Below are 21,730 nucleotides of genomic sequence, written 5' to 3' on the forward strand. Positions count from 1 at the left end.
ATATCAATTTGACTTCCAGTTCCAATATTTATACCAATATAAAAATTGGTCATTGGTAAAGGTGTCCTAAACTTAGTCCAATGAGGTAGTGCCTAGCTTTTATTCTTCTCAAGTGTACAATGGCAGTTAAATATCAAGGAGTTTTCTCTATGGAAAAGGGAAATGAGAAATTAATATAATTCCTTCATTTAAAACTGGTAAATAGACTGCTATTCAGTAAGGAGCATGGACTGAAGTAGATTTACTGCAATAATTATTATAAATTATACGTATTGACAAATGTAATTCCAAAACCTCTTTATTTAATTCTGCTGTAGTAACATGTCTGTTGTCAAAACACTGCTGGAATGTTTCATGCTGTTCATTATTAAAATTCCATACTACGAGCTGTCTCCAAATTTTCTTAATATTAAATGATGTGTAAATATGTTCTAGATGTAAAACCTGAAAGTAGAATATTGATATTTTATATTGGTTGTACAACTAATACATGATAATAGAAAAAGAACACTTAAAGTCAAGGAGAGCTCTAATAATTAACTTGTGATATTAAGTATTCGTTGTTTTCTTTGTTAAATTCATATACTACACTGTTACATTTGTGAAGGTTTATTCTTTACTTTGATGAGAAATGGCTCTCAGTTTCTTTGACGAGCATCATTTTTCACTTTGATATAACCAAGTGTAAATTATTCTATTTAATAAATCCCTCAAACATTATAATATTTTATTTGTTAATATTTTTTAAATACTTAATAAAATTAACCTTTTTCATTTTAGCTTACATCATTTACAGTAAAACACCTTGTGTATATTGTATTTCATCATTTCATTGATTATTTTTTTTTAATTTATCCATTTAATGATTTATTTCAAAAAGGTCAACAGTAAAAACGATCATTCAATTCCCAATCAGTTTAAATAATTAATTGAATCACAATTAATGTATAAAACCACTGCATGTTTTTTAATAAAAAATGTTTAAAAATATTAATTTTTTCTTTGTTGTTTTCTCTTGCTTGATGAATTATTTCACCACAAAAATTTACAGAGTAGTTTGTAGGTGGGAAAATGGAAGTGGAATTTTGTAGCAAATGAAAAATCACATGCCTGACTGGGATTCAAACCTGGGACCATGGATGAAAGGCTGAGATTGCTACAATTCCATGACAGATATTGATGGTCATTTTTAATTCTCTAATTGTAAATTTTATTCATTAAAAAAAAACAGTTGTTTGGGAATTATTTTCATGTTTGAAATTATAACCAATTGGATCTGACTTAAGTATGGTTTATTTTTTTCACTTCATTAAAATTAAAAAGTTGATTAATCAGACTTTCAATATGAACGAGTTAACCAAGGAACCACTACTAAATTTTACATTCAAATTATGCTCATAATCTTAATCCTTAATTATTTGTTATGATCAGAAAATTAAAACTATAATAAACGCAAAATGTTAATAATCACATATTTTTAAAAGTCACAACCTCTGTTATTTACAGTTTTTGGTTTATAGAAAACAATATATTAACTAAACCATTTGCACACCATCCAGTTCATGCCATTGTCCAACAGGATGGTGTGCAAATTGAACAAGTGCAAGAGAATTCAAATATTTGGGCTCACTGGTCGAGGAGAAGAAAGTAGCAGTTATGGCAGAAATCCAACATTTATGATCAAGCAATCACAACATTTACTTTCCTGAACTAGTGGTTGTGGAAACATAGCAACATCATGCTGAAGACCAAAATTCATCTTTTCCAAACCCTGATCCTGCCAATTTTATTGTACGGAACAGAAACATGGACACTACTTAAATCAGACCTGAGTAAACTTGAAGTGTTCCAAATGTGGTACCTATGTCGGATCATCAGTCTCACTTCGCAATCACATCCAAAATGAGGATATCCGCTATTGCTGCGAACAGCAGCCAGCAATCAAGGAACAGATTCAAAAACAAAGACTACGATGATTTGGTTATGTCTGCAGAATGAATGAAGACCGATTACCATACAAACTCCTCTGAGATGAATGACCCACCCATTGGAGAGTCCAACGAACAGCTCTAAAGAAAACGTGGATCAAGCAGATAAAGATGATATAAAAAACATAGGCTAAACGATAATGAGGCCAGGACAATGGCCATGCATGGAAGCATCTTATTAGTGAAATAAGACACCCATTGACAGCCACAGCAGCATACGGGCTTATAAGTCGATCCAAATGCTAGCTAGGGATCAAAAGAAGAAGAACTAAACCATTGTCTGGTGAAAATTTACAACAAAAAATATTAGAAAATGAATCATTTAGATGTTAATTAAATATAAAATATCAAATTGAAAATCTGTTTTGAATGGTTTTTTCAATATACTTATTGATAACTTAAGCAATACTGAATTAAAGGTTTTCATACTTACATCATTCTTAGAAGAGTCATCTAAAACCTCTTCATTCTTGGTTACAGTTGATAGCAGGTTTCCAATGTCAGATAAAGATAAACTATATGTTTCTAGTGATTTTTTCAAAAAATCAGTCATCACTCTAACATGGCCCCAGTGTAAGACAATTTGATTTATTGCTGTTCTCCAATCTTCATTTTCTTGTTTATTTGATGGATCTGGTTTGTAAATTTTCTCCAAATATTCAGTAAATTCAAAATATGTGCATAATTCAGGATCTTTGATATGTTTTAATACTTCTACAAAGTCGTCAATTTTATTTTTCAATTCTTTTCTTTTATTATAATCATCATCATCTACATTCTTAATTATTATCTGATAAAAACTTATACTAATGCATTCAGAATGATATACTAAGTTATTTAAACTCTCAAATATTTCTGAATCTAATTTAGGATTTAAATCAATGATAGATTTTATTTGTTTATTTTCTTCAACATTCATGTATTTTGCTTGTTCCTCTGCAGAAAGTGTATGCAATGTTTGATATTTGTTTTTGACAATTAAAGACATAATATTTCTCATTATTTCATTTATCTGTAAAGCACGAATCAGAATAGTCTCAAATTTGGTAGTTTCACTACATTTAGCCGTTTCTAACAAGTATTTTATTATATCATCTTTCCACTGAAGTTTATTAGTACAAAAAACATTAAAAGCGATTATTAATATATTCTCGTTGTTAAAACAATTTCTGTAAAAAAAACAGGTGATCTTGTATAATATAACTGATAGTTTCTCATTCATAGTTTTAAGGTTTTTTAGATATTACAATGAATATCACCATTACAATAACTTAAAACAATCTCTAATTATGCAGTATTGGGGCATGTGTATATAATATGAAATGTTCACTATGTGCTGCTTAATACTTTTTCCCATTAATGCTTTCATGGAGAAATAATTTGATCAATGAATTATTTAATGACGTGGATCTTTATTTATTCCATAAAAAATCAAACATTTATATAAATTATAGCAATGGTGGTTATACTTTCAGTAAAATCTCAATTAAAATTTATCTGAAATTACATCCAGTATCACTCTATAATTTAAAAATGTTCTTTATGTTACGGGTGTTAGTAACTGACAGATGAAATTGCGGTCACCATGAAAGTGGTCACAAGGCAAATAATAATTAATCAGTTAATTAAGAGTATTAAAACTGAAATATATAGTTACACAGAATGCTCCGGGATATATTCGCCAAACTTCAGGAACTGATTCAGGACACCAAAAAGAGTAAAAATTTTATATCGATGTAAATTCTATTTTGCTTTGTTTTCCTTCTGGACACCATTTTGTGACTTTCTACAAAAAAGTTATTTCTCAGGAATGGGTAAACTACTTTAATTAAATTTGGCAAATCTAAGACTAGTGTCTTTTTCCACAAAATAAAAAATAAAACAAAAATTAAAAAAAACCTTCAATAATTTAAAAATGGCGACTATTTTAATTTTTTACTATACTTTGTAATTATTTATTTGATCAAATTTTTACTTTTTCAAAATTTATTAAGCGCTTTATTTTGAACAAAATGACACCTCATTTGTTAAAATCCGTGGATAAACAAACGAGTTATTGCACACAATTAACCCGTCAGTCCTTTTGCGCAACGTAATGCAAGCTGATAATTTGTTCCTGTTTTTATTCTCTCCACTAATAAAAATTATTAATAATAAATAATAATAGTAAATTAGTAAAAATAAATTACGGTAATAATAATAAAAATTATCACCTTGCATTATAGTGCGCAAATGTATTTCCGGGTTAATTGTCTCCAGTAACTCGATTGTTTGTCAATGGATTTCTACAAATGAAGTATCATTTTGTTCATAATAAAATGCTTAATAAATTTTGTAAATGTAAAAATTTGATCAAATAAATAATTACAAAGATATTGAAGAGTAAAAAATTAAAATAGCCGCCATTTGAAAGGTGACGTTTTCAAAATTTCTTATTTTGTAGAACAAGACACTAGTCTTAAATCTGCCAATTTTCATTTAAGTAGGTTTACCCCTTTCTGAGAAATAATTTTAAAAATCACAAAATGGCGTCCGGAAGAAAAACAAAAATAGAACTTATATCGATATGAACGTTTTTGCTCATTTTGATGTCTTGAATCAGTTCCTGAAGTTCGGCGAATCGGTCCGTAACGCACGGTATATTGCAGTTTAATAAATTATTTACACACACACTTCACTTATAATATTACTCAAATCAGTGTATGTGTGTAACTGAAAAAAAAATATATATTTTTGATTAATGATCCATTCATTAGTTTTCAAATTGCAATTTCAGGGGGTGTCTCTATCATATTTAATACATCAAACAAATCGACTAACAGGTTAATAACTCAAATAATTAAACATTTTTACAAATATCAAAGGGATCATGAAATTAAAATATATTTTTTGACAAAAAAAATTCTGTACTGTTGAAATTCTTCCATGCTCTTGAATAATAATTTATTTTAGTAGACCAATAAATGTTTTTATCAGCAGGGCAAATTGTTATAAACAGTTCACTGATATTAGGGTGTTGGGTACAATTGAAAAAATGCCACTGTTTTACAAAAAAAAAGGAATGGAGATAAGAGTATTTCTTTGATATTTGTTATTCATGAGGATCCAATGATTTGAATTTTTCATATATTTATATGTTTATAAATACATTAGATAATACTTATCCACAAAATATAAAAAATGTCTGTATCTATTTACATAAATGTCTGTATGTATTTTGTAGGCCCAAACTATAAGTGAAAAATGAAAACAAGGATTAAATAGTACTTACTGGTGATTAAAGTAATGGTGAATGACTGTTTTCTCATTAAATTTTATTTCCTATAAAAAACAGAGCTACAGGAAAAAAAATCCATTTTTAAAAAAACTACTGTAGTTCTACCAAAGTGTATAGAATACTTGTCAAAAAACTATTTTTTTAGAATTATATTTATTTATTGATTTTGTTGTTTCTAGTGATTTCCTAAATCGTTTTGTTAAGTGGGATGAGATTACTATATTTATTTCGTAAATGTACATATATTTTTTCTGAGTTTGATTATTTTTTTCTTTATCATGCCTTCATTCACTTCAACATGAACAATTGCCATTTTAATAAATTACTGCATTAATAAGTCAATTAATTAACAGTCATATTATAAATAAACAATATTTCATAATCTAACCAGTGCATCATACAAAATAAAGCGGTTTCTAATACCATAATTGATACAACATTATAATGCATTATAGTCAATAAAGGCACTCTAGAGATCTTTTTGAAAAAAAGTCAATTTAAATTATTTCAAAAATACACTTTATACATTATAGCTGGATATTTTAAATAATAATAATACTATTAAAACTGTGTGTTTAAAAATCAAGGATCAAAGATATTGAAAAAGTGAATGTAAGAAAGGGTAATTTATCAGTAGAGGAGAAATATTCTATCCAAAAGATATCTTATAATATCTATTCAGTCTGTAAACGTTCATCTAACCAACAACCCATAATCTGTTGGGAGATTAAAATTAGTAGGCATGTAAACTATGACTGTTATATTAGTGCCTGTAGAAAAGGGTTTTGCTGGTGGTTGCTTACCAGTGTTTTATATCTTTATCTTCAATTTCTGGACTAGGAATAGGTTAAAAAATGATTAGTGAATAAAAAAATGTTGTAGGGACTCCTACAGCTGACGTGAATAATATAATTCTTGTTGATCATTTTTAAATTATATACAATTATCCATAAACATATTCCTACATACCCATTTGCTGACATCGCATAGAGAGAATCAAGATCACAGCAAACATGTTTGTTATTACAGTAGTACTTGTAACGTTTTCCATTGATTGATAGAAGATAGTAAGGTCTTGGAAGAGCTGGTTCTACTTCTGTGTAGGTTATATAAAATTTTAGATTGTTAAGAAAATCTTTAGAAGGATATTTTTTTATTAATTCTTTTAAACTTAGAGAATATTTTTTGGCATATTCTTCAACCTCTGATAACTTTAGATCGGAGTGTAACACTATAATTATTCTAAATAGAAATGTAAATGGATCAATTTTGCTGTCACCATCTATGACCTTTGTTGTTAGCTCAAAGAAATCTGTAGGATTCCAATTACTTTTTATAAATAATTTTATTAAACATTTGCAATTATTTTCTGAATCTTTGAATCTGATAAGACAAATATCTATGAACTGAAACAAAGTGAAGAACTTAATTTATTTACAGTGATTAATTTTATATATTTTTTTAATTCTATGTAGATGCAACAAATTCTATGTAATTTTTCTTCAAAAAATTAAATTTTGAAGTTTTAAAAATCATTATTTATTAATAGTAAATAATGATTTTTAGCAGTTAACTACTATTGCATTTTCCCAGTGTAAGGTCACATGTTGAGTATTATAAAAACACATTTATGAAAAAATACTATTAAAAATAAAACACATATACTAACTTATTTTTAGCTTTATCATTTACACATGTTGACCTAAAAAGAAAGTTCTCTCAGTTAGGGATGGTTATCCACTCCATGGAGATCCCTAGTTATCCAAATTGTTGAGTGAAGAATTTTCTATCTTCCATCAAGTAGAAAGAAATGCTATAATAACACATCGCCATCAAAATTCTTTGAATTATAATATTACAGAATATTTAGTTATTTGTCAGTATCTATACCATATATAAATTTTAGAAAGTATTATGCATGTAGAAGAACATTTATGTAATATTTTTTCGTTTGTAGGGAATTAAGGAATACAGAATGGATTTTGTAGGTCATAAGAGACTTGATGGAACAGAGAAATAAAAAAAAAAACCAAACACAGGTTTTATATTATGCTATTGTGAAGCAGTCAGTTTGTAGGCTTAATATTTTGCCAATAATATACTGCGGTTTGAAGCAAGACAATAAGTGTCAGCATGATAGTTATTCAGGTTGCGAATCAGGAGCCTCCCATCACTGCAGCCAGCAGCTATGAAAGAAAACGCACTTGCACGTTCAAGCCTGTGTGCCACCGATGGGTATACCCAAAACTCATTACAGGTAGAGAATAAGATGCAGAATAGAGAGTGAGAAATTAAAATCTTACAAAGAAGTAGATGCACAAGTTGCTTCAACCCTTTCTCTTCTCAGGCTGCCTGATGGCAAACCAAAGAAGTAATTTTTAAGGTAATGATTAATGGGAGTTCAGCCATCACTGCTTCAAACTGCTTGAGTTGAATGGCTTTCATTTGCACTTAAGTAGTCACATTATTTTTTACCAAATTCATTACATTAGGATAAAATTTAAAGGTTGTATGTATGTCTTATTCTGCAGTTACTTTACTAGTTAACTCCTGCAACTTTCTTTCATCTCTTAAATCTGCTTTCAATAAATTAAAGAAATCAAAACAGCCTACTGACTTAGTTCTTTGCTACAAATTTCCTTTCTCTTCTATTCCTCTTAAGAAATCTTCATTTCATATTTAATTACCCATCCTATTCAACATCTCCCTATAAAATCATATTTCCTAGGTCTCTGTTCTTTATCTTACTTTTGCTACTTTTCAGATGATTTGCTATCATAAAGCACAGCAATTCCTGCAAAACTTTTTAAGAATATCTTTCTAATTCTTATACGCTAATTTGATACAAGGACAAAGCTCTTCTTCCACGTCTGCTTTTGCCCACTTCAGTATTCTGTGTATCCATCACAATTTTTCTACCTGCACAACAAAAGTCAGTAAATTTTTATATATATTATTGCCTGTTTTAATGTTTAATTCTTTAATACACTCCTTTCTGTGATATTTCATACACTTCACATTATCCTTATTTATTTTGAATTTCTTTCATAGGAGAGAATCCATACCATTGTAAAATTAATTTAATCTAATGCCCTTCTAACTCTATTTTTGGATTTTAATAAAAGAACTATATCATCTGACAGTCTTACATATTTATCTTTGAATAATAACTCCACACTCAAATTTTTAATTAAATTTCCATACTGCTTTTTCTATATAGTCGTTCATATTTAATGGCAATGTAAAAGAATACATCCTTGTCTTACTCTTTCGTGAATCAGAATCTGCCTTTCTTCATTTTTTACCCTTATCATTGCAACCTGTTTTTGTACAGAATCCTCTTTACCTACATTTTAACAAAATTACAAATATTTTATTTTATTCCACTTATTCAAACACCTTCCCCAGTTCTAAAACAGCACAAAATTTAGTTTATTTTTATAAACTACTTATAACTTCCCACAAAAACATAGAAGAAGCTGAAATATTATTACAGTAGGATACTAGTAATTTAGTTAAATTGTTAAGAAAATATTTAATACCACACTTATTTAATGAAGTGGACAGTTTTCTCCATACTTTACATCTCAAACAAATATTTTACTATAATTTAAGAATTAGGCTCACTGAACATGTTTTAAAATAAACTTACTTTGAAACAGTTAAGGTGCATAGAATCAAAATTCCATTTAAGTGCAGTGACTTTTCAGGAAGATGTTACTTTTGCTTTAATTTTTTCTTTAGAGCATTAATAAATTTTAAGTGCTTATAATGTTTATATATATATATATATATATATATATATATATATATGTGTGTGTTTTCACATGTGTGTGCATGCTTGTTCAAACATGAGAGTATTTTATTTTATTCTAGCTATGTCCTTAATCATCTAGTAACTGATTTCAAAGACAGCTATCTCATTAATTCTAAATTGATTTAATTCATAACTTTGCTTTGTTTTTGTTATTTAACATTTTGTTCAGTTTTTAATTCTTCTTTTATAAAACTTTATATTTATTTAATTCTTAATCAATTGTAATCTCTTCTTTTGTAAACTGAAAATTATGATAAATATTTTGTAAATTCTTGTATTTGTAAATATTAAAATTGTTCTGCCATCAGACTAGTCTGGCAGAACTATGAATTGTAAAAATGAAATAAAGAAATGAACTCTTTTGATAAGATACAAGTGATCTTCTTGAAACCAAATTCCATCCATTACACCTCCCAACCACATATTTTACTTTCCTGCGTAAAGGGTACTCTCACTCCATGAGCGATTTGATTTTAAGTGTAATAGTTCTCAAAACAAGAGTGTCAATCTCACAAAAGTTCAGGTGATATTCGGCCCTACACATAGCCCATTTGCTCTTTATCACAGAGCCTAATCGTATAACAAACATCAATAATCTCAGAGAGAGCAAATCTGATAGCTTTATAAGCATCCCAGATGCTTTATGTGCAACAACTATAAGAAAGACTGAGACAGATAGCTTAAAATAACAGATTAATGTGTCTCAGTTCTTCATAATCAACATTAAATGCATTGATTCAACTCAGTGGAGGTTAACTCAACCTATACTTCATGTAAAATATAAACAATTTTGAACATTATCCTCAAAAGGGCCATAGATCAGTTTACATTGCATACTCTCACATATGACTTCAAAATTAATAAGGTTTTTTCTTGAGACAAATGATAAAATACTACACTATAACTATCCATAAACAAAGCAAGGAGTTCGTTCTATCTATAAACATTGTAGGGAACAGTTCGAGTTTAAATCACACCATATTTAAATTTTGACAATAGTCTTGAGTTTGAATTACACTGATAAACATAATTTTTGTTTCCTCAACATGCGATACATGATTTTAATCTGTTTTTTTGATGCTGAAAATGAATATGAACTCAGTCTATATCACCCACCATTTTTGAAAATTTTTTTAATTTTAATTAAAGGATTTTTTTCATTTTTTAATGAATAGTTAGAATTTTAAGCTCCTATTTTGTATTTTGTTAGCTCATTTTTTATTGCTTAACTTTGTTAACATAATTTGTAAGCTATAAATAAACAATACTAGACAAAGAATTAAATCATATCAGAGTCACCATATATTATAACATCATATCTAATAATGAAGAGTGAACCTTCATGGATAAGATTAATCATGTCTGTGCAGGTCAAAACATGTAGCTGAAAACATAGCAGTGTTTTTTGTATTAAGCACTGGATTTAGGAATGAATTAATTTTGTTCAGTGTTATTACTGTCTTAAGTAACAGTGCAGTGTCATAATGCCTCGAAACTGTGTAAATGATGTGGTTGCCTTTTGTTATGTATGTGGTGAGTTTATCGTAAAATCAAAGAGAAAAAACATTACATCTTTAATTAAAAAGCATATCATTTGTACTTTCAGTGTAAAATTACTGATCAGGATAAAACGTGGCTCATCATTTAGATGGCTGAAAGGTACATGGAAAGCTTTGCCATTTGGTGTACCTATGGTTTGGCGTGAAGCAAAGGATGATGATTGTTACTTTTGTTTAACAAGTGTGTCTGGAATTTCTAAAAAATCTAAACATGCTTTAAAATATACTTCATTGCAATCTGCAATCAGGCCTGTACCTCACAGTGAAATTATTTCACTTCCTGAGCCACCCGTGAATGTATGTTTCGAAAGCAGCGATGAAGAATCAAGTAGTACTGAAGAAGACAACAATAATTTTGTTTTTGAATTATCTTCCAATAAGCCACATCTTATACCACAAGGTGAATTAAATGACTTGGTTAGTTTTTTAATTTATCAAAAAATCAAGCTGAACTGTTAGGATCAAGACTGTAAGGCTGGAATTTACTTCAAAAAAATACAAAAATTTCGCACTTTCGAAGATGACATAAAGAACTTTCTCAGTACGTTATTGATGAAAATAATTTGGTTTATTGCACAAATATTGATGGGCTTATGTTTTACTTAGGATAAGTTCATAAACCTGAGGACTGTCGCCTTTTCATAGATTCGTCCAAATATAGTTTAAAAGTGGTTCTACTACACAACGGTAACAAATATCTTTCGATACCAATCGTTTATGGTACTAATTTGACAGAGACATACAATCTGATAAAAGATGTTCTTAAAAAAAAAAATAATAAAAAACATAGCTGGGACATATTTGGTGATTTAAAATTTTCAGCTATTTTGTTAGGCTTTCAGTTAGGCTATACTATGTACATGTGTTTTCTTTGCGAATGGGACTGCCGAACTAGGGATAAACATTATGTTACCAAAGAGTCAAAGAAACGAGTCAATTTAACTCCAAATGGGAGAAATATTATTCATGAGCCCTTAGTTGAACCCAAAATAATATTTTTACCCCTCTCCATATCAAGCTAGCACTAATGAAAAATTTTGTAAAAGCGATGAAGGATAGTCCCAAATTTTTGTACATCAGGCAGAAATTTCTGAATGTAAGTGAAGGAAAAATTACAGAAGGAATATTTGTTGGTCTTCAAATAAGAGAGTTGGTCAAAGATGATGTATTTAATTCAATGTTAAATAATGTAGAAAGTACAGTTTGCGTTTCATTTGAAAATGTTTGCGAAAAGTTTCTCGGCAAACAAAAATCCGAAAATTACCACGATATTAATCAACTTCTCACTTTATACAGAGCTAGGGGATGCAATATGTCTTTGAAAATACATTTCCTCCACTCACATCTGGGTTTTAATACGGACAACCTCGGAGACGTAAGTGACAAACACGGTGAGCGTTTCCACCAAGACATTTCGCTGATGGAAAGCCGCTATAAATGGAAATGGAAAACTAATATGCTAGCCGATTACTGTTCAACATTAATTCAGGATGTGCCTCAGGCTATTTATAAAAGAAAAGCTTCAGCGAAATCATTCTAACACAGGTATGGCCATGCAAAATTATAAGTTTTACATATTTTAACTATATTTTCCCTTAATTTTTTTAAAACTAAGAGTGATAGAAAAATTGTATTTACAGAACTGTAACGTACACAAAAAAGCAATTCAAGAAATGGTATCATACTTTGAGAAAAAAAATGTTTTTTTCATCTATCAGTGTTATCATTAAATTAATGAAAAACAAAAAAACCTTAGTAGTAATAATGTTTGATATATAAAATATGCTTAATCTTGATTGCAGACTGTGTAAACTCTAATTCTGTTTTCAGACTTGGGATTGAAAATAAAGATCCAATTACAGGTAATATAATCGTTTGAAATTTATCTTAATATTGTAACGATTTAAATTTATTTTTGTATTCAAAAACTAAAATTCATTTCATGACTCAAAAATGATTAGATAGTTAAATTTAATATAAATAATCAATAAAACAGAATGGATTTGCTGTTCAAATTATTTCATTAACATATTAATCTAATTATGAACGATATTATTTTTCAAAACTGCTATAGAAAATTAATAAACAAATTTATTAAAAATTCATAAAAAGTTTACAAGGCCAGTTACAATTAAAGCTCACTTTCAAAGCACACATCAAATTTAATATGATGTAATTTAAAAATAAGAAAATATAAAATACCACTTGTTATGTATTTATTATTTGAATATCATACATAACAATTTATCTTCTAATCTATTGAGTCGTGCTGTGTAATAAATTAAATCAAATTTAAAAGAAGAAATTAAATTATTTTGTTATTTATGTTTATAAATTTTATATAAATATATGGAATTTTCGTAAGAGCATCTAACACTACAGACAGAGCACTTATATTATTTTCAGTAATATATTTCTCACAAACTATTACTTTTCAAGTAATTTAGAAGTTAATGACAAGTTAAACTCGTCATTAACTTGTAAATCTGAAATTATCCTGGATTACATTACGTAAGAGAATCATTTACATTTTAAAGTTGAAAATCAAGAATCAGAATTCAGAATCTTTTAGTGAGGTAAATTAAATTAAGCCTTTCATGGAAGATAACGATTTTCATTTTTTAATGCCATTCAAATTGAGAATTTAAGCTTCACAATCTCAGTGTTCCTATAAAAGTATTTTGTTTTTAATTTGAAGTTTCCATTGAATTGAATATAATGAAAATATGTCGTACAGGTTTTATTATATTAGAATATTGCAGATCTCTTTTGTAAAACACTATCACCTCAAGTCTTTCACCCATAAGTTCTGAGCTCAAATCCCAGTTAGGCTTGGCATTTTTTAATACATTACAAAATTTCATTTTATGCACAAATTTGAGCTAACCTTTAGATGATTGTAATTGTACCAGAGCTTAACAATAAAAATTAATTATACTGAAACAATCAAATTATTATCAGTTAATGTGTATCTAGTACTGAATTTAAATCTATATACTCGTATATAGATTTGTATATACTAACCTTGTAAAGCAGATTATCATCTATATACATTTTATATTCTTTGACAATATTTTTACAATAATCTATTGAAATTTGATTTTCTCGCATTAAATAATTGCCACAGATTCTCTTTTCATAAGCTTTTGATATCCGACTAAGATATTCATTAGAAAAATGTGTTATTGTTTTAATGCCATTACTCATTTCTGCAGATTTTATATTATATATTGTTAGGAAATAACGTTTTGTTTGATTACAATCTTTTTTTATTGTCACTGAATCACATAACTCATCCACATTTTTGAAGTTATACTCGTAATTAACATTACTTTTTACAGTCTCCATTTTGTCATTACCAGAACAACATGTTAAGATTTTAGAAGAATAATTAATTTCTAGACCAACGTTTTCGAAATTGTCTGACAATTGTTCTGCAGTAAATACAGATTGTATAACTACAGTAAATATTATTAACCACCTTAAACTACTCATAGTGTTTTATGTTCTTTTTGTTATTATTATTATTATTATAGCTGAAAAAAAATCAATTACAAACATTAAATTATTTATTTTTAAAAATAGTATCTTATAACCTAGTAGGGCATAGTGGAAAAGCTATGCCAAGATGTTTAGGTAAGCAGAAGGTTAGGTGAGGACCAAAGGTCATCTTACAAAACAAGAAGAAGGGCTCCACAAAAATAATTAAAAAGATTAGATAGGACTTTCAGACTGCCCTTCAGGACAAGAGATCAAATTTGAAAATTAGGAGCATAAAGCATACTAGGAAAAGTCTTGTTGTCATAGCGGATGACAAAGAAACAGTTAAGAGTCACTTCAGACTCTGTAATTAGTAAAATGTTGGGGATCAAGGTGAATCAGAAACATAAAAGTAGGCCTGGAGTTATTGTCTGTGTTGTAGATCGTTGCCTGTCCAAGGAGAAGATTGTGTCTTTCATATTGGAGCAAAACACAGATTTTATGAAGCATTCAAGTCTGAGGGCATCATTTTTGTTTAAAACTTATAGACATGATACCCAAAAATATCATGGTATATTTGAAGTTGGGCCTCCTCTGTTTAATAAGTTTATTGCTGAGCGTAGGTTGTTTGTGGATTTCTCCTCTTGTAAAGTCAAGGAATAGATTGATATTCAGAGATTTTTAAGTGTTGTAGACTTGGTTGTAGGGCAAAATTCTGTCAATATGTTTAACTTTGTGCACATTGTGGTGATGAGAGTCACAACTGTGAAGAGTGTCCTAAAAGGTTTTAAACTCCAACTTGTGTAAATTGCAGAAGGTTGTGCAAGGATGGCGAGCATTAAGTCAATGGTAAGGAGTGTAGTTGTTATTTGAGAACTATTGAGATGTATGGTTAAGTTCAGAAAGATTAATTCTCAAGTTGCTTATATGCTTAGGTCGAGTTAGGTGAAAATATTGAAAGGAGGTCCCTCGATATAATTCTTCAGCAACATCGATATATTGGACAGGGCGATCCGCTAGGTTTTAATAGATGGTAAAAATTTTATGCTGAGAGTAACAGTATATCTGCAGTTCTGTGTAGGAGGACATTGGATTTTATCTTTTTGAGGCTGGTTCTGATACTCATGATATCGCTACTAAACTTGTTATGATGGTCTTGATTTCTCAGTTGTTAATTTGTATTTTCAATATAAAGATCCCACTGTGGAACATTTAGAAAAGTGGTACAGAATTCTTGGTCTTGTTTGTAACTGTCCTATACTGCTAGATGCTGATGTAAATGCTAAGTTTTTTGTTTTGCATAGTGGAGTCACAGACAGAGGTAAATTAGTTGGCTTTGTTGTGCAATATAAATTTTTTAATGTTTACAGTGTGTTACCAACAAATGCTGGAATGGTAGAAGGATATTGTTTGCTGGAACGAATAATGATCTTACTGTTGGTAGGAATATTCCTGGTAGGGTTGATGCTTGGTCTGTTGTTGATTATTGTTCTAGTGATCATTGATTAATTATCTTTGAGTAGGTTAGGAAGCTGCAAGATGCTTACAAATATATTGTCCGTATTCAGCAGGGGTGCTTCCTGCACAGGAAGGCAAACTGACATAAATTTGTTAACATTCTTTCAACTAGACTTCGTGTCTTAACCGAAGTCTGGATATTTAAATTGGAAGACCGGGCAGAAAGATATCCTCTGGCTTTCATTGAAGCCATTAAGAATTCAATTCCTTATAGTTTGGGTCGAGAAAGAATTGCCTGTCTGTGGAGAACTGCTCAGCAGGAGAATGATTCTGAACGTTGAGCAGTTTTGGTAGATAACTATCGACAACAGAGATCTGAATATTTTTATTTGGTCAGGACATCAAAAAGGGATTCTTGGCTTTCCTTTGTTAGGAAGCCAGAGATATGGATCCTTGAGGTGCTGTGTATAGAGTCCTATGGTATAAGCATAAGAAAAATATTTTTTTGTCGGTTCTCTTGACTCTGTACAGTGTTATTTCTAATAAAGCTGAGAATTTAAATATTCTATTGAATGATTTATTGTTGGATGATGTTGTGACTAATGAAACCTTGTATCATCAAAATTCGAAAGAAAGTTGCTGCTTTTCGTCTGATATTTATCTGTAGAAATTGGAGGTGTGTCAGGTAATTTGCAGTTCTGGTAGGAATAAAGCCCTGGGTTTTGATGGAATCACAATGGAGATCCTTGTATGTTCCGTTGAAATTTGTTTTGGTACTTTGGCTAGAATTTTAATAGGATGCTTTTTACTGGCTGGGGAAAAGATGTTCTTAAATTGTTGTTTAGTGGTGGTGACAAGGATCCCACTGTGAACTCCTCTTATAGGTCTTTAACGCCCCTACCAGTTATTAGAAAGTTCTTCAAGAAGGTATGCTATCTTCATATTACTGATAGATTGAATTCTAGGAAGTTTTTGATGGATGATCAGTATGGTTTTCGCCCAGCATGGGCATGGAAGATGCTATTCTTAAGCTTATGAACATTGTTTCTTCTAGTGAGTCTGAGTATGTCTTAGGTATCTTTTTGGATATATCAGGGGCTTTTAATAACTTGTGGTGGTCGTCTGTCCTGTTTCAGCTGCAGAATACACTGAATGTGTTATCTTTGAGACGACATCTCAGAAGTAGGAAAAATGCTTTCTAGAGGTTGTTCGCAAGGTAGTGTTTTAGGACCACTGTTGAATTCTATTCTTTGATAGGGTTGAGGTTGCCCAGTGTATGCTGTGTCATCGCATATGCAGATGATGGGCAATTACTGGTTAAAGGAGATTCTAGGGAAGAGATCAAATTCAGGGCAGCCCATGCTTGCAAGATACTCCAGCTGTGTAATTTTTGTCATAAGATGGTGTTTAGCCCTGAGAAACTACAATGATGTTGCTTAAGGGCAGACTAGCTGTATACGGATAACAATGGGATATTCTTAGAAATGTGCCACTGCAGATGTATCTAGGTGTTATCATTGATGAGAATTTTGTATTCAAGAAGCACTTTCAATATTCTGCCAAAAAGACTTGTTCTGTTTTCGTTGGTGTTGGGAGAGCAGTTTACTCAAATTGGGGTTTTAATTTCAGAACCATCTGTGTTCTATATAGGGGTGTATACGAAGCTACAATGATGTATGCTACATCCGTCTGGGCTCATCAAATGAGATATAAATGATATAGGAATATTTCGTGGAGAGCCTACCATCTCCTATTGCTATCTTTCAATGGTGCCTCTCAGACCGCATCTTGAGAGGCAGCCCTTGTTATTTCTGCTATTAAGCCCATTGATATCCTTGCGAGTGAGTGCCAATAATGTTATGGTGCTAAGAAGGTAGACCAACTTACCTCTGGGCGTATAAAAGATAAACAACCAAGTTTTCTCTTTATGGCAGGTCAGGTGGACTGAATCGTCTGATGTCCGTTTTAAGAATGGTATTTTTCCTGATGTGAGAAGTATGCAGGTAGTTATGTGTATATCCCTCAATCGGCGTATTACACAGTTTCTTTCTGGACATGATGCTTTTCAAGATAGGTTGGCCAATTTTAATTTGACTAATTCAGGCATATGTCCAGAGGGTAGGGCCATTGATGATGTGCAATATGTCTTACATGTCTGCCCAAGATATGAAGCTGAACGAACCAAAGTAGTTAAAGAGCTTACAAAGATCATTTCTGGTTTTGATCTGCACATTAACTGGAAAACCTAAAGCGATTGGAACATAATTTCCCGCTTTACTTCCTTTCCTTTCTAACCAGGATTCTTAGCCCTGTGGAGCATGGCTAAGTGCTCTGATGCTGTTTATGTACAGACAAAATAGCAACCTGGGTGACTGAGTGCTTACTTCGCCAAGACAGGCGTTTTAGCATCGATCCCCCGATTAGCTGAGATATTCGTTGTTACGATGAGAACGGATATGTGGAGAACTCTATGTTGGAGCTGTGTGGGAGAGTGGCATTGACCTCGATCCTGTAAGCTGACCATAGCAGAGAGAGATAGTTTATGTTTTCATTAGAGCCATATTACATTTCTGAATCTGTTTCTGGATTTTTAAGTTAGTGTACTTTGAGTAAATTTAATTGTAGGACAAAATTAAATTGTAATTGTTGCAATCAACACTTGTTTTTTTTGGTATGATGATGTATTTTTGGAGTTTAAGACTTAATCAAGTTGTGATCTGAGTGCATAGTCTAATTGAAATTAGATATAGGAAGAGACTTTGTGTGAAACCTTTGGTGTTAGAGAAAGGCGCAGTGAACGCACTTCTGCAAATCGGTTAATTTGAGGCTTGTAAGTAGTGATAGATGGTTGAGAAAGGTCATACGAATGCAATAGTAAGTTGTACTAATACATTGATGGAAATGTCTGCCGATGCATTTGTATCAGCGATATTCTTACAGAGGCTAAACTGATGATTGTGATGTATTATCAGGTTTAGAAGGTCTAAAATACGACCACCGGTAATGCCCATCAGGACAAGAAACGGAAGAGGTGGTATGGCGACCGGGATCTTCACAAAGCAGGTGTCTTTCCCTGGGGAGGGGGGTCAGAATGTACTCTTAAGTCACCATAAAAATATTTTTTTGAAGGCGACTTTCTGATCAATGCTTTGTATTATTTGTTTCTTTATCTTTGTTCAGACAGTAAATCGATGATGGCACGATCTAGCTTTCTTTTCACGAGACTAATTCAGAGGCAGTGAAAGTTTTGGGCATTACATTTATTCATTTGTACCACTATAATTTCAGAATACCTTTACTAGTTATTGAATTATATTGTTTAAATTATATAAATGACATTGTTTAATGACTTTTCTTAAGAAAAAAACAACATTTAATTTACAAACTTTTTTACCAATTGACCATTTTCAAATAGTATAAAAGAGATTACAAAAGAAATTAATCTCTTTTAATTATCATTATTTATCTAATTATTATTAAAAAGATAACTTAACCATATATGTGTATTGTTTTTTTCATAAATTCATAACAATAAACATGAAATATAAATAAATTTAGAAAAATAAATTCTAAAACTAAAAATATTTTTTTAGTTTTTTTAAAGCCCGTAAAGGAGATTCTAGCTAGGAAATCTTGCCATCAAAAATCTTGTTTCCTTCATTTTCTTCTTTGACAACAAAAATATGTTACTTAATCTTCTATATTTAAGTAAAGATCAACTCTAATGTAGAGATTTTAATCTTCTTATAATTGGGGTTTTTATTAAATTTAAACATTTTATGCATTTGCAGTACTTTCGTTTTAACAATCTTTTGAATCTCTGAGATGTAAACTTTATGGTGGCTTTATTACTAAAAATGTTTTATTTGAATATTTATTATTTACTTATTAATGTATATGTTTTTGATTTAAATATTAAAATTGTGGAAGACTACAAACCTTTATGAATGAAGAGACTCGTATCTCCAGCCAGTTTGGTTTTTTCATATGCTATAAGATCCAATTCTTATCATAAAAAGAATTTATGCAGTTGTAAAACATGTCTTATGTCTAAAATTACCATTGAGAGGATAAATAAGTGCTTTTATATTACGCTTCTTAGTTAACTTTAAGAAAGATAGGAGCTTTTCTGTTATATGGTCCCCGCAACAAATTCTCAATATTTACTAATATCTACAATCATTTAAATTATTTAATGCAATAAAATTGGCTAGTATAATTAAACTAAGTACGAAATTGATAAAGAAGGGTAAGGTAAATATTAATTTTAAGTTAAGATAACTTACTTAAGTTAAGATAACTAACCATTCCTAATACTGAACTAACTTCATACAATATCTTTATAACCAAACCATACATAACTTCTCTCTTTTTCTTTTTAGACTCCAGAACCTCCATAAGGTAATTACTTCAGAGGATGAATAAGGGTGACATATATGAATGTAAATGAAATGTAGTCTTGTACAGTCTCGTCGACCATTCCTGAGATGTGTTCTTAATTGAAACCCAACCACCAAAGAACACCGGTATCCACGATCTAGAATTCAAATCCTTTAGCTGGCACGGGTGTTTTAATTCCTATCTGTTTGAGAGGGGGAGGAGAGACACCCGTGAGTGCATGTATTGCTCGGTAGAAGTCGATTCTGCCAAGCACACATTTTTTGTGTGCCCTAGATGGGAGCTTCTAAGATTGCAGGTAGTCCAATAAGTGGGTCCCATCTCCCTGGACAGTATCGGAGAGACAATGCTAAGAAGTGAGACGTCCTGGACTGTTGTGGCCACGTTTATCAGGGCAGTCATGAAAAAGAAAAGCGAGATGGAGGCAAGATTTTATCCATAATTATCAATAAGGTTGACGGTAATAGAAACATGTTGAGTCGCAGACTGCTATTGAAGTCGCGATACATCAACTTGTTACTAGTTTTGTGATTTCACTTTTATGACTGAGCATTCGAGACGTGTTGTTGGTATGAGTGAGTTCGTAAGGGGGTCTACACATTTCAAAGTAATGCCTCAGGATGATTCCGGGATGCGTAGGGTTACTCCAAAGGGGGGTGGTTTTAGTCGGTAGTCTGTTGGATTAGACAATCAGCAGGAGTCCGGCACTTCATGCGTAAATGCATTTCCACCTTCGTCCCCCCCAAAAAAGTATTCAAATCCGTATAAAAGTAACAATAGCCTTTAGTAGGACTTGAACCTTAGAACTCTCGACTTCGAAATCAGCTGATTTGCGTTGAATAGTTCATCACTAGTCCAATTCGGTGGTTTTTTTTGTTTTAATCTCTGAGACCACCGTTAGATATTGCTTCAGAGGATAAGATGAATGATTTGTAGCATGTATGAAAATGCTATGCCAGACTGGAACTCGGTGGATTAAATATACGTACCTAACACTCGCTTCGTTCACTAATCTCATCGAATTAACCTTAAATATTAACTACAGTGAAACTAACGAATGTTTTAATTTTTATCGTGAAAATAACTGCTTCACTTTCATCTAATAATAATAATTTCAAATCACCAAATGTAAAAAATGTAGTTGCGCCCGTATAACAGAAAAGAACCAAAAGATGTATGAGGGATATCTCTTAACTAAAGACAGCCGGGAAATTTCTCTCCTTAGAGTTGGTGAACCTGTGTCGTTCATGGTCATTCTAGTAATGTACACACTGCATTGTTGTCTGTAAGTTGTCGCGTTGTAGTATCTTTGATTACGTGCGAGTTATTACGTGTGCAGTCATACATTTTTTAAACCAGCAAAATGTTAAGCCGGCTGAAATTCGTAGGCAGTTGGTTCCTGTGTACGGTGATAATGTAATGAATGAAAGAAATGTCCGATAATGGTGTAAAAGGTTTAGAAATAACGAATTAATGTGCATGATGAAGAACGTTCGGGGAGGCCCTCGATAATCACCGAGGACTTGTTGAAACGCGTCGGTGAAGACATCAGAAAAGATTGTCGCTCAACGATTTTCGACCTGGCCCTTCTTTTTCCTGATGTTTCAAGAGCTGTTATCCCTCGCATTGTTCATGACCATTTAGGCTTCAAAAAGATTTGTGCATGTTGCCGCACGTCTTAACAGAACGTCACAAAAAATCCGAATGGGATATGCTTTGGAATTTTTGATGCGCTACACAGAAAAAGGAATGA

General features: G+C 31.0%; 1 protein-coding gene across 1 annotated transcript; it reads right to left on the reverse strand.

The window, feature by feature from the left end:
• Positions 1-213: 213 nt before the first annotated feature.
• LOC142331689 (uncharacterized) lies at positions 214-13,989 on the reverse strand. Its single transcript, XM_075377721.1, has 4 exons — positions 13,666-13,989; positions 6,235-6,671; positions 2,422-3,157; positions 214-444 (listed from the first exon to the last, which is right to left on the reverse strand). The coding sequence occupies exons 1-4, from the start codon at positions 13,987-13,989 to the stop codon at positions 214-216; spliced, it is 1,728 nt and encodes a 575-aa protein (XP_075233836.1).
• Between the last annotated feature and the right edge of the window lie 7,741 nt (positions 13,990-21,730).

Source organism: Lycorma delicatula, chromosome 10 (assembly GCF_047948215.1).
Source record: "Lycorma delicatula isolate Av1 chromosome 10, ASM4794821v1, whole genome shotgun sequence".
NCBI lineage: Eukaryota > Metazoa > Arthropoda > Insecta > Hemiptera > Fulgoridae > Lycorma > Lycorma delicatula.

Excerpts from the sequence above, each read along its gene's own strand:
- LOC142331689 (XM_075377721.1), bottom strand. The coding sequence starts at position 13,989 with ATGGAGACTGTAAAAAGTAATGTTAATTACGAGTATAACTTCAAAAAT. Across the intron at positions 6,672-13,665 it reads ATGATAATCTGCTTTACAAG|TTCATAGATATTTGTCTTAT; the intron begins GTTAGTATATAC and ends ACTTTGTTTCAG. Across the intron at positions 445-2,421 it reads ATGACTCTTCTAAGAATGAT|GTTTTACATCTAGAACATAT; the intron begins GTAAGTATGAAA and ends TTCTACTTTCAG.